Raw genomic sequence first — 12479 nt, 5'->3', positions numbered from 1 at the left:
CTTTCTAGGTTAGACATACAGCTGTTTGCTTAAAAATTCTATTTCTTTGTTAAATTATTCTTTTTTAGTCGAAAAATCAACTGTTTTTTTATGAAAATTGGTATTTTTGGCTTCAATCCATAACCATTTCATTGAGTATTCCATGATGTGCTGGAAAATTCGTATATTTAGCTTGAAAGTTGAAATGTTTGGTTGTTATTGCAACTGCTTCAGTATGTTAGCTACTTTAATTTTATTTAAAAGAACTTATTGCTCTATTATACCCCTATTATCAGAAAAAATAGCCTCAAATTCGTAACGTAGTTTATGGATGATCTCTAAGGGACATTTGTACCTTGAGGTTTTATTATTTTGAATTATCGATTTTTCTGGAACTGATATGGATTTTGATCAAATTCAATGATCAAAGAAAAATTTTACTTTTTAATAACATTAAAAAAATTGAAACGAGAAAAATCAAACCAAATTTTGGAATCAATTTTTAATGAAATAACAACTTTTTAATTCGTTGAAATCAGGGAGACCTATTTTCTGGCGTTTTTTTATTTGCCCCTTACCCCATTACGGCCAGTTTTTCCTACTCTTTCTGTAGTTTTCGCAATTATTTGACACTAGGTTGACATTCTGAAAATTTAGAATTCTATCTCTAATCCTCTGAGAGTTATCACAATCCTAATATCTGTTCACGAAATATCGATAATTTAAAAAAAAATTAATATGGAGTAGCTCCCGCAATATTCAAAATAAAAAAAAATTATAATCTTCAGATTTCTCTTATAGGGTAAGGGGAGCAGCGCCAACCAGTGCGGCAAAGGTGATTTTCCTTATAGCACGGCCTTTATTTAACAATTTTAGTTCTACTTTGCATCAAATAAATCTATTTTATCAGAGAGATAGTGTTACTTACTAAAATCTGGAAAATTGACGTTATAAAAGAACAATTAGACTCTAAACAGTTTTTGCCACGAAAAATGGAAGTTTCGCTAACAGATATATAAAGTTTTCAACTTTAATGGCAATACTTACAGTATAAAAACTTTATATCTTGACAGATAAAACAATATCACACAATCATGGACATAGAAAACACTGGACTAGGAATGCTATCCTAACTTGGGCGAGCGGAGTTGAATCCACGGGAGGGGGGAGAATTCCATGAGTGGGGAGATTTGCCATCTTACGATGTGCCATTTGATTATCCGCACGAGCATTTTTGCCGACAAACAGTGAATGAAAATATAAACATGTGGGCGCTGCCATGTTTGTCGCGGGACATCAAAAGGTGGCGGACCTCTTCCCTCATTGCATCACCCCCGCAATGGCATGCCTAGTCCCTTGTTTCCTATGTCCATGTTTCTTCCACGTAGCCCACAAGACAAGTTGCTGTTCTACATTGCCGTTCATGTATCGACGAAACTTGTGACACGTGTATCACCTAAGCACTTGTAAATATTATTTTCGTTGGGTCTGTCCCCCTAGCCAGGCCTCACTTATTTATGAGATTTAATATATTTTGGACCTGAATTACGTCTAAGTAATATAATTAGATTTTGTGCATGGACATAGGAAACAAGGGACTAGGCATGCCATTGCGGGGGTGATGCAACGTTATAATACTTTAATTTCGCCTAGTTTCATTAAAACTCAACGCCATCTTGCAGGTGATGATATTCCTGACGTGTACTGATCCCATATTAAAAATTTATTTTCAAACTCATGTTAATGAAGAAATTAATGACAAAATAATTAAAAGTACATTAATTATATTATCTTTTGTTCATTTTATATTACATACAGAGGCGAAATTGTGGTGTTCGCATATGAATAGAATTTAATTAGTTTCTTGAGTAATTTAAGCGTGTTGGGGGAATAATGCTTGATGAAACAACAGATTGTTTCATAAAGCCGAGAGCATTGTTGTGGTGCTCATTTCAATTATTAATTAAGCACATCGTGTGAAATTATTAAATTGAAAATTATAATTTTGTTTTGTCAGGACCGAAACCAGGTCCACCGAGGAATGTAACAGTCAGAGAGGAAGAGAATGGTTTTATTATTTCGTGGCAACATCCGGCGGAAAGAAGCCACCTTGTCATGTACTACACTATTAGATACAGGACAGATGGACCTTGGAAGGATCTGAACAAAGCACGAATCCGACCCGAAGATACTTTTTACTTAGGTAAGAAAAATATAGTCTGAAGATCCATCTTTGATTAACAAATTCAGAAAGACTTAAATTTGGTTAGTAAATTCTGATCGCCTTCATAACACTTTTTTGCCTTCATCAGTAAAAAATTTAGTGGGAGGAAGAACCTACCACTTTCAAGTCTTTGCCAATTCTTCAACAAATTATGGAGCAAGTGAGGAGGTAAAATTCCCAGTACCGGCACGAGTGAAGCACAAAGCGATAACCGCTGGTGTAGTAGGCGGTATTCTATTCTTTATCGTAGCCATCATACTCAGCATATGCGCGGTAAAAATATGCAATAAACGGAAGCGACGAAAACAGGAGAAAGGTATGAAGCCCTGTGGGTTTTTATATTTAAACATTTTGCCCGCCCAAAGCCGGCACCTGTGCTCCTGGAGTCGTTCCTTATATATTTTTCTTAACTGATTGTTTTAATTTCATCATGATCCACCACTCATCGTTAATCATGATTCATTGCATTTGCAAGATTTGTGTCCTTTGGAATATCTAAGCAGGCAGATTACATTCCTAAATCTACGGTTTTGTGCTAATATATCACTATAATTATTCTTCATTGCCCTGTTTCATTATAATTTAAATTTGGTTTGCAACAGAATTTTTAACAGAAGAAAATTTGAATCTTTTACTTTCTACATTTATTGCTGGTAATCCGCATGGGACACGTTTATTGATGATGATCACAAAGTCTAGAATGGATTGGATGTGTTTGCAGAACGACGACATGGTATCGCAGGGGCTAGGCAAGCACCTGAAATCTGAGCATGTGTGTTTTTAACATAATTTTGTAACATTATAGAACTGCTTTCAGCGTATAACATGGTGGCCTGCCGGGTCACTGATGCTCGTAACGGCGCAGGGCAGGGGCCCCCGGGAACAGTGCCTTTAAAAAAGTGAGTGTCAACCTTCAAGGCTTCTGTTATTTTTAATTTATTTAATCAAGATAGAAGTCTCCTCAAAGGAACCTCAAATTATGACATATATCATAAGAATTTAGACCGATCTGGTCGCATTTTCTACGAATTGCACTCATTAGAAAAGAAAAGTATATTCTGAAATTTGTGCTAAACTCTTCCAGTAAACTGAATATTCTCTTTAAAATATTTTCTTGGAAGTTCATACGTTACACTTTGCATATATTACGTAAATCGACCTTACTTACTTTTTTAGGAATAACTTAATATGAAATTTCAAGGTTTATAGAGTATCAGAATAGTAAATGCGACTTGGAAGTTACTTAGGGATAAGAAAATATAGTTATGTTAAAGTCCCCGAGTAATAGGCGAAGGAAGCACCACAGTAAATGCGAAAACCTCTCACGAGTGATTTAGATAAAACTGTAATTTTAGATGATTGAAGATAAAAGAGAGCAATCATGTTCCTTTGTACAAACAATAACCCTAAAAATTTCGAAACCCTTTTATCTTCTCGTCTACATAACACTATGAACTCTTAGTTGCATTTAGTGACCGGCAGACCTAAACCGCACCAGCAGAGGTATTTTGGACGAGGTTTTGGAGAACGACCTAGTAACTGACGGACGGCATACTCGTTCTTGCCTCATACTTTGTCAAGTCTAGAATTCCATTTTCCTCGAATACACGCTATCTGCAGGATAAAATCACATCGATGTATAGCACTGCGTTAATTCGAAAAAATCAAATCAGTACTCGTCACAGATTTATTATTTGAACGGCATCCAAAAGTCCACAATACGACTGCAGTGATGCCTATTCTGGATTATGGCCTTGTTTTTTAATACCATTTCGATTTCACCTCGTGTTATGTTATTGAAAATTCCGCAGACCGGAACTTAAATGTAAAATATTTCATTCAGATTTTTAATAAATTCATCAATATTTTCATTTTTGCACTCTTATTTTATTTCCTTGCAAATAATTCACCAACTTCACTAATCACATTTTTGTGTTCTGCACTCTTTCTGCACTTGTTGAAACGATTTTATTTTATCACATCTTACTTTTACATCATTTGCTGATCGTACATATCCAGAAGGGGCTGTACGGTTCAGCTACTGCTTGGGATTAATTCTGTAAGTCTGAAACTTTAAATTTTAAAAAGTAGGACTATTTAAAAAATAACGTGAGAGAATTCATTGATTAAAATACGCGTCGACTTTGAATTCAAAACTACACATCGGTGGCAGTTGAATGGCAGTTGGCTCGCGGTGAAGATTTATTTTTCTATGGAAATAAATTTAAGTTTATTCTGAAATGGTAATCAATTAAGGCAGCGTTTGAATTGTTTGAAGATGAATTTTGAGAAGTAGCCAGTCAAATGCCACTTGCAGCCATGCCAAGCAATGTGAGAGAATTAAACTCGGCGTGTTAGTGGGGACAAGTTGCATAATTTCTGTTGATTAGAGAAACATAAGTTTGTTGTTGGACTGTTCTCGAATCATGGCTCGACACACAACGTGGTGTCTCTTGTCCTCTGTGTTCTGTAGGTCGACAAACTTAAACGCGTGCGGCGAGTCAGTGTCGACATTGACCCGTTGCAGCCCGTTGAATCCGCAACCACAACCTCTTCATCAACCACTTCCTACGCAAGTAACCCCTGGCAATGCCACTTTGGAGCAGGTGCACGAGGTCCCCCCGAATCGTGATCGTGATCATCATGCACTACATCTCGATAACCGAGATTACGAGAGCGTATTTATCATAGAGAGGCGGAACAGTAAGCCTAACATCCGCTAGCCAGACGAGTCAGTACCCAGACCAGTCCCAGATCGACCCGACCAATCGATTCATCAAAACGAAACAATTTTTGCGGTGGGATACATCACCCACTATTTTTCCTACTACTTCTACTACTACTGCTATTGCTACAAACACTTTTACTTTACTAGAACTACTATCACACAAACTACTACTCCTAACACTACCACTACCACTATACTGATACTGTCAAAGACTGCTCCGTTCTGCAATGTAACCTGCTAAGAATAATCTACTACTTAACTACTGTATTACTACTACTACTCAACTACTGCTACTATCATCACCACCACAACTACAACTACCTATCTGCTACTACTTAGGATGATTGTCATGAATGTAGATGAGATGAACAGTACAGGCAAACCGCTAGGACTCACTCAATCATCCAGTCAGTACCCTACCTTCTTTCGGCGGGATAGGGAGTACATAGATAGACGAAACAATGTAGCCTTTTCCATGATGCTTCAAGAGTAATCGATCGTTCTGCTTACTTTTGTCGCACCATTATCATAGCTCTAGTCTAAAGTATCATCTTTTGTCTCAAACGTTTCTTTACTATTCAATAGTTTTCACTCACCTACTCTTCACCATGTCGTTTTCTTATATAACCTTCTAATCGATTCTTTTTAACTTCTCTCTCACCCACTATCGTCACTTACTTACTCAGTTTCACCCACGTAGATACACGTGCTCGATGATCTGCAAATAAAAAAAGTTTATGTTTCTTTTGGAGATCACCGAGCTTGCCTATTTTTATTTTTAACCCCTTACTGACCATAGCATCTGTCAAATTTCCATATTTTTCTGAATAATCAATATTCAATATCATTATTACTTATGACCTTAAACTATATTCGCCAATGAATATAGTCATTTAATTGTAAGATGATGCTGGTAGAAAGGAGTAATTATAATAATTTGGTATGAGGGTATGCGTCTTTTATTCTCCAAATTTTATAATATTAATATTTCTTTTCAATTTACACTCTTTTATTTACTCATTCTCTTATTAAAATTTGTCTTATCGCATTTTATCCTTTGAGTCGTAGTGGTGAGCAGTATCTTTTTTTCGTTAACACTTTTCGTCGGTTATAAAGATACCATTCGATATCACTTATCAAGTCATTTCATTCGCTGCTTATGGCATCCTCATGAGATGCATGCAGCTAATGCATCGCTAAGCATGGTAATCTCGAAGTTCCCTTACTTCAACGACATTACCGAGGTTGGCAAATACTGACGACTAAATTTGCATTAATTAAGAAGTTAAATTTAAAAAGAAAGGTTGATCATGCTGTTAATATAGCTTTAATTTTACACCTTCATAATTGGTGTAGTCATTCTGTTTTTTTGCTTATTTGTAACCCTTATCATGTAAAACCATCTCATATTCTTAAAATCAATAAAAGCAATATTTCTCAACTCAATTATGGTATAAAATCAATCATAATTACATGAACTTTGCGAACCTCGGTATTCCCATTACGTTGACTTTGACAACATAAAAAGCCATTCAAATCCGCGAAACTAGCGGATTGCTATGTGACTCTAAAGTTTTGTGTTCTTCTTGGTTCATTTCAGTTTGTCGATACTAGAAGACTCATAAAAAAACACACACAAAAACAGTAATAAAAGTAGGTATACATATACCTATGGTGATACACCCAGAAACTTTTCCCCTTTTTTCTGTTTATATTTCCTTTTTTCACAGTACCTGTCACTATGCTACCTTTATTGAAACCAAATAATCAATAGGTTGTTTTATCGTTTTAACATATTCCAATCAGTTTTATTGTAGATTGCCATCTGGGCTCCTTGATCCGCTAAATTCAAACTATAGGTTCTTAAATTTACGATAAGGATAGTAATAAAAGCGTTGATGAATCTTGTATCCAAAATGCATATTTAAATCTAAAAGAGGATCAAGTAGGTTCGAATTGATGTCTCGACTGTAACTTCTAAGCTATATTTTGTGCTTAAAGCATTCAAATTCATTTGATTTTTATAATGCGCCTTTGTGCAATTAAAAAAAAAATCTTATTTTCTCATTCTTCTTTCTGAATAAAATAAATATGATTTATACATTTTTAATATATAAATATTTCTTAAACTCTAAAAAATCTAATTACTTTAAGAAAAAAATGTTTCTCGGATTGCAATGTGGGTTGATCAGGAATAAGTCTGGGTCCTAATGGGTCCTAAACACTATTTCTTTTTCGTAGTGTTTTATATATGTTTCAATAGAAATATTTATGCGTTTTCTTATAATTTCTAAGAGCCAAAATTCTCTCCAGTTTCTGTGTTTTGTATTTGTTTCTTTAAAATTTGTTTTTCACTCCAATGTTGAATAACCAACTCTAACAAGATTTTTCTTTCCGTGAATGAAACATAATCTATTCGCTGTAGATTACACATTTACACATGACATGTCATTTATCTATTTACTCCCTAGCACCACCGCCTAGAAGTAATGTTCGGTTATTTAGCGTTATATTTATTATTATTATTATTCTTATTATTACCACAATTGTTTTTGTGAATGTAATCGTTGTGTTACAACATTCTCTCTCCCCAATCTTTCCTTGCTGCCGGACCCGAAGGAGCAGAAAAGGTGACAAATTTCGGAGCACCTAATTCCACGATTGCTATCACAAAAAAAATTTTTTTTAATGTGGAACAAACTTTTATGAGAAAAAAAGATTCACTGTCCTCCACCGCATATCCCTCCTCTAACCTGAAGTCACACCAAACCACAGTATCGCACCGGAATGCGCATGAGCATGCATCCCCAGCCTGCACCCGTTTTTTATTATTCGTATTAATTACTATAATCGTATGTTCGCCTATTCTTAATTTTGTTTTGTTTATTAAATTTGTGTTAATGTTGCACGTTAATTGTTGTGTTATTGGTATTCGGAATAAGCAAAAAGGTGGACAGAAAAACCCAAAAATTACTTCTGAAATTTTATCTTTCTAAATTTTGTCTGCATCAATGGATCAATTGGATTAATTTTCTACGCCACCTTCGTGTACCATCCGTTTACCACACATCACACTCTGCACGTCCTATACTAAAACTGTTTTTCTATATTGTAGACCTAGAAAGAGCCGAATACCAGGTCTAAGTCTCTTACGGGAAATACTGAATGCTGATACACCAGACTCATCCCGAGGTCGTCCCCTTGGTAAAATTTCACGGGCTGCTGATGGTCGCTTTGTCATAGCGGATTCGGTACTGAGCTCAGCTAACAACAGTATCCTGGACGCCTCAAGTAGCGACGACGGTGGTTTTCTGCCTAAAACCAAACTGAAGTCCTCCTGGAGGCAACCGCTGGTTGGTTTGAGTCAGCTGAGTCTCAGGTCCGACGGAAGTGGTGTTTCGATAGGCGTCGTTCAACCTGGACACCTCGGCACTGTAATGCCCCTAGCCAGGCAGCCAGCGATATGCACAATATCTTCACCAAGGTTTCTGGCGAGCTCGCCCAGCGGACCCCAGATTCCGTGGACGCCTGTTTACCTGAGTGACCTCAGCTCCGTGCGACAACCATCCACGGGGGAACGCTCCTTTCCAACTCCACCTGGTTACATTCAACTGAGGACTGTCCATCAGCGCTACAGCCAGGAGCTGCCGTCGCTTAAAGCGATTCATGCCGAATCGAGGAGGTTCGTACCCGTTCAACCCCTAGCCACATCCTCACCGCCACAAACAGCTGGAAGACAAAGGGCCAGGCTACCACCGAGACACGCCAGACATGCTAGATCGGCACCCGAACTAGCCGCCTCACCTGATCTTGAGACGTCTCCGGAAAGCAGGTCCAGCAGTTCCGGCTTTGGCAGCAAAAACACATCACAGCAGAATCAGAGTTCCAGAAGCGGTAGCACAGTAGCAGAGTGGAGGCCACCTCCTTACAGACCACCACCACCTCCGCTTGTAGGGAGATGGTTGGAGCTTCAGAACCAGGGTTCCAAGGTCTCTCACACTCATATCCAAAACACGGTTGATGCCGGGAGTGTCGATGGTCACTACGAATTTGACCCAGTGTCCTGCACACCGACACCCACATCTGCCTCCACGCCAACAAGAGAAGAGCGACCTCCGGCTCATCAAATGCACACGATACATATGCCGCAAATACATCAGGTCCACACAGTTCATCACCAGCCGGCGAGGTATACACGGGACAATATCGAGGCCAGAGTTCAAGCGATGAAGGCCGAATTTCATCAGTTCCGTCAGAGACAAGCCAGAAGAAAACAAAGTGTTCACTTGGAAAGCGCTTGTTAATCTTTGGTGCTTGTCACACTGTTGCTGTTACAACTCTGCTAGGTTTTTAAAGAGAAAAGGCTGCTGTTCGATACTTGGCATATGTCCATTGTCCACCTGCCAGAAGTGACCTGGATCTAAGACATGTTCTTAATAACGATGTGCGAAGTATCTAAATATGTAAGGATTTCACAGTAGAATTTGTTACTTGAGGATTCATGGAGAGGGAGACTCGTTAAAATCAGTATATCCATTAAACGAATGAAATGTTTTCGACGGCTTAGCGAAAATATTTCTAATCGCAAACGGACAGGATATATAGATGCTCCAAAGAAACTGTACCGTTACGTACTGTTACGTACTGTATATCTTTTAACGACAAAGTCATGATAACCTAATCGTAAACTGTAAGTAATAATTATTAATGAAGAAAAAAACACTCAAATAATTAATGATGAGCAATGGACTCTAAACGTGATATTAGGCCGAAGCTTGCCTCGAGATTGCTTAAGGACTCACTCGTATTGCACTGCCTGTCTAGGGTTTCGCTAGCAACCCAACATATTATCGGCACAATAATTTTTCTTAAGCAACGTAACGAGAATAAGTATCGTTCTTTGAATGTATCGCGAGGTCGCACTGTGGCGAACGTGGCGCCTTTTTCTGACGTGGTTTGTGGGACTATATATCAGCCTTGTGATGAGTCATGCATCATTTTCACGTGCCATCGAATACGAATTTTTAGACGATCTTAAATATGCAGTTAAAAAGTATAGGAAAATTCTCGTCAGCCGTCTAGTCGACTTACGGGTTTTTACTCGTCGGTAAATTCTCATCGATCGGTAAAATAGAACATGTTTGCCCAAGTGCGATTCTCTCGATCTTTGTATACTCGAAAATAAGGAGAGAAAAGCAGACCTCTAAAGGTACATGAAATGTTCTCAGTAACCCACCTAATTCTCACCAAACGCATTGTATCAAATCATCATCGAGGTGAAGTGGTAGGCATGAGCATTTTTGGGATACGAGTTTATTTAAGAATAAACTTTATTTGTGAATTATATATCTTTTCTTTGAAAATAATTCACATTCTATGGTTTCTGTCAATTTCTTTTTGGAAAAGTCTATCGATTTCTTACCTTTATAGAACTTTTCATTTGATAAAAATCTCTGTTTTGTCAATATCTCAAAAGTTCTCGAGCCACCGCATCCACGAACCTCAAGTACATTTTACTTTCTTTTCATAGTACAAATAATTATTTATATAAATATACATACTATCGTTAGTAAGTAATTAGCAAAGACTCTACTCACGATTCAACTATACTTGGTATAAAATAAAAGAACTGTACAGTCCTGCAGGAATGCAACCTGTATTATTAAGAAGAGTGCAAAAGTGAACGAATGTGTGAGTGAAAGTTTTAGAAGAAACACGAAGAGCAATTATAGTTTAAAAAAATAAAATAAAACAGTGATTCAACAAACGGAGGTGACACAAAGAGTACCAATATTCTAAAGTAATTCTAATAATTGAATTAACAATTTGATAATTAATTGATATTGTAAATCGTAACGATGTAGCGTGTAGTGAATTAATCAACGATATGACGAAGGCAAGCAAAAGCCCGGAGATACCTTTTTAATATGAAACGACCGAGGGTACTCGGTCATTGCTGTTGTAACATATTAATTATTAATGCATAATTAGTGATAACGTATACTGAATGTTTGTGAATGTCACACGCATTTCGACCCTTTACCTGGAAAGAATTGAACTTTTCTATTTATTTATTCTGTGCACATTTCAGATGTGTTTAAAATATATTGGAAGACAAATATTGATTTTGTGAAAATATATTAAAAGAAAATATATTGAGAGCAAAAGTAATGTTACTTATATGAAAAATACTCTATTTTCCAATTAATTGAGATACTATTTTGATCAAGGTGATGAATCTTGTTATTACTAATTGTTGCTTTATGTCGTTTTAAAATTGTAATGAGCCGTAAAATTGGTAGTTATATTTATTTTATTAGTTGACGTATCATTTCGAACAAGTGTATGATTGTAATTTGTAAAGGGTCGATAACCGATGTGTATGAAAGCAATGTCAGCTGGAATGAAATGAAACTAAAATAGAGGTGTATATTACCGTAATGGCTAAGCTATTTTAGTAAATTTACCATTAAATTGTTCAACTCTACCTAAAATATCCAGTTTTCGAAGAAGAAAGTGATTTAAAACTATAAACTTGTTTAATTTGATAAATAAATTAAGACTTAATGCGCTTTTCTCATAACGAGCACTGACTAATCGTCTTTAGCTTCTTCGTTAAAAACTAGAGTTCAATCATGTAAATAAATATTGCAGATAGAATCACAGATGCATTGAACGCTCAGGAAATTCACGTCGCGTAGTAATAATCGTGTAATGCACAATTTTTTAAATTTAGTAACTAATTACGTGAAAGACGTACGTATGAATTTTGGATTACGACGTGCGAATTGTACATTAATATTAACCAGCACCAATTTTACGGTAATTTACATCACTAGAAAATTAAGCGTCGGCCGAGCGCCTCCATCAGCCGTCGCCACGTCTAGATAAGCGATAAGCGTGTAAGTAACATGTAGATATATCATAGTTAGATACCTGCAACGATCTCAAATGACGTGGATCGCTTATGGAACCTTATGGTTACTGTATTAAGAGTACATGTGCGTAATTACAGACGAAATATGCATAGAGTATCGAGCAAGAAGAACGGCTATGGTTGAATCGTGAATCGGTTTTGATCATCATTCAAAGTATTTTATATTTAATATTTCTGCGACTTGGTTTGATCGATATTTTTAGTAATTTTCGACAACAGCTGTCTTTTTTTATTCAACTTTTCACCAACGCGACGGGTGTTTTGTTGTCTATTTGATCGCTTTGACCACCTCGGTTATCTTTCGTACGGGCGATGTCCATTTGATCTCCGTCTGTCCGCTTGCTCTACCCGTACTATCCAATATCCACTGACGCAGCTGAAGTTAAAAATACAAAGCATACACATTTATGTATTTTGGAAACAGCAAATTAGAACAATTGTATTCAAAATTTACGGTTTTTGGGGATTTAAATTATGTGTTAATTTTTTTAATAAGTTGCAAATAGAATCAGTGAAATGCTCGTTACAAGTCAGCTAAGTTTAAGCTACAATTGCAGAATATTGTATAGTATATTGTAAAAAATGCTTCCTAATTGTCAACTTTTTAAGGA

The 12479-nt window shown here is 36.6% G+C and overlaps 1 protein-coding gene across 1 annotated transcript in view; it reads left to right on the top strand.

Annotated features, from left to right (window-relative positions):
• Nucleotides 1-12458, top strand: part of LOC117181595 (protein turtle) — a 253226-nt gene extending 240768 nt beyond the window's left edge. The window contains exons 17-20 of the mRNA XM_033374449.1: nt 1997-2182; nt 2292-2519; nt 3009-3102; nt 8047-12458. Coding sequence (XP_033230340.1) covers nt 1997-2182; nt 2292-2519; nt 3009-3102; nt 8047-9235 — 1697 coding nt within the window. The 3' untranslated portion in view covers nt 9236-12458. The remainder of the gene's footprint in view (nt 1-1996; nt 2183-2291; nt 2520-3008; nt 3103-8046) is intronic.
• Nucleotides 12459-12479: the final 21 nt, after the last annotated feature.

Source organism: Belonocnema kinseyi, chromosome 10 (genome assembly GCF_010883055.1).
Source record: "Belonocnema kinseyi isolate 2016_QV_RU_SX_M_011 chromosome 10, B_treatae_v1, whole genome shotgun sequence".
Lineage (NCBI taxonomy): Eukaryota > Metazoa > Arthropoda > Insecta > Hymenoptera > Cynipidae > Belonocnema > Belonocnema kinseyi.
Note: the sequence above shows the minus strand (reverse complement) of the source record. Positions and strands in the feature narration are given on the sequence as shown.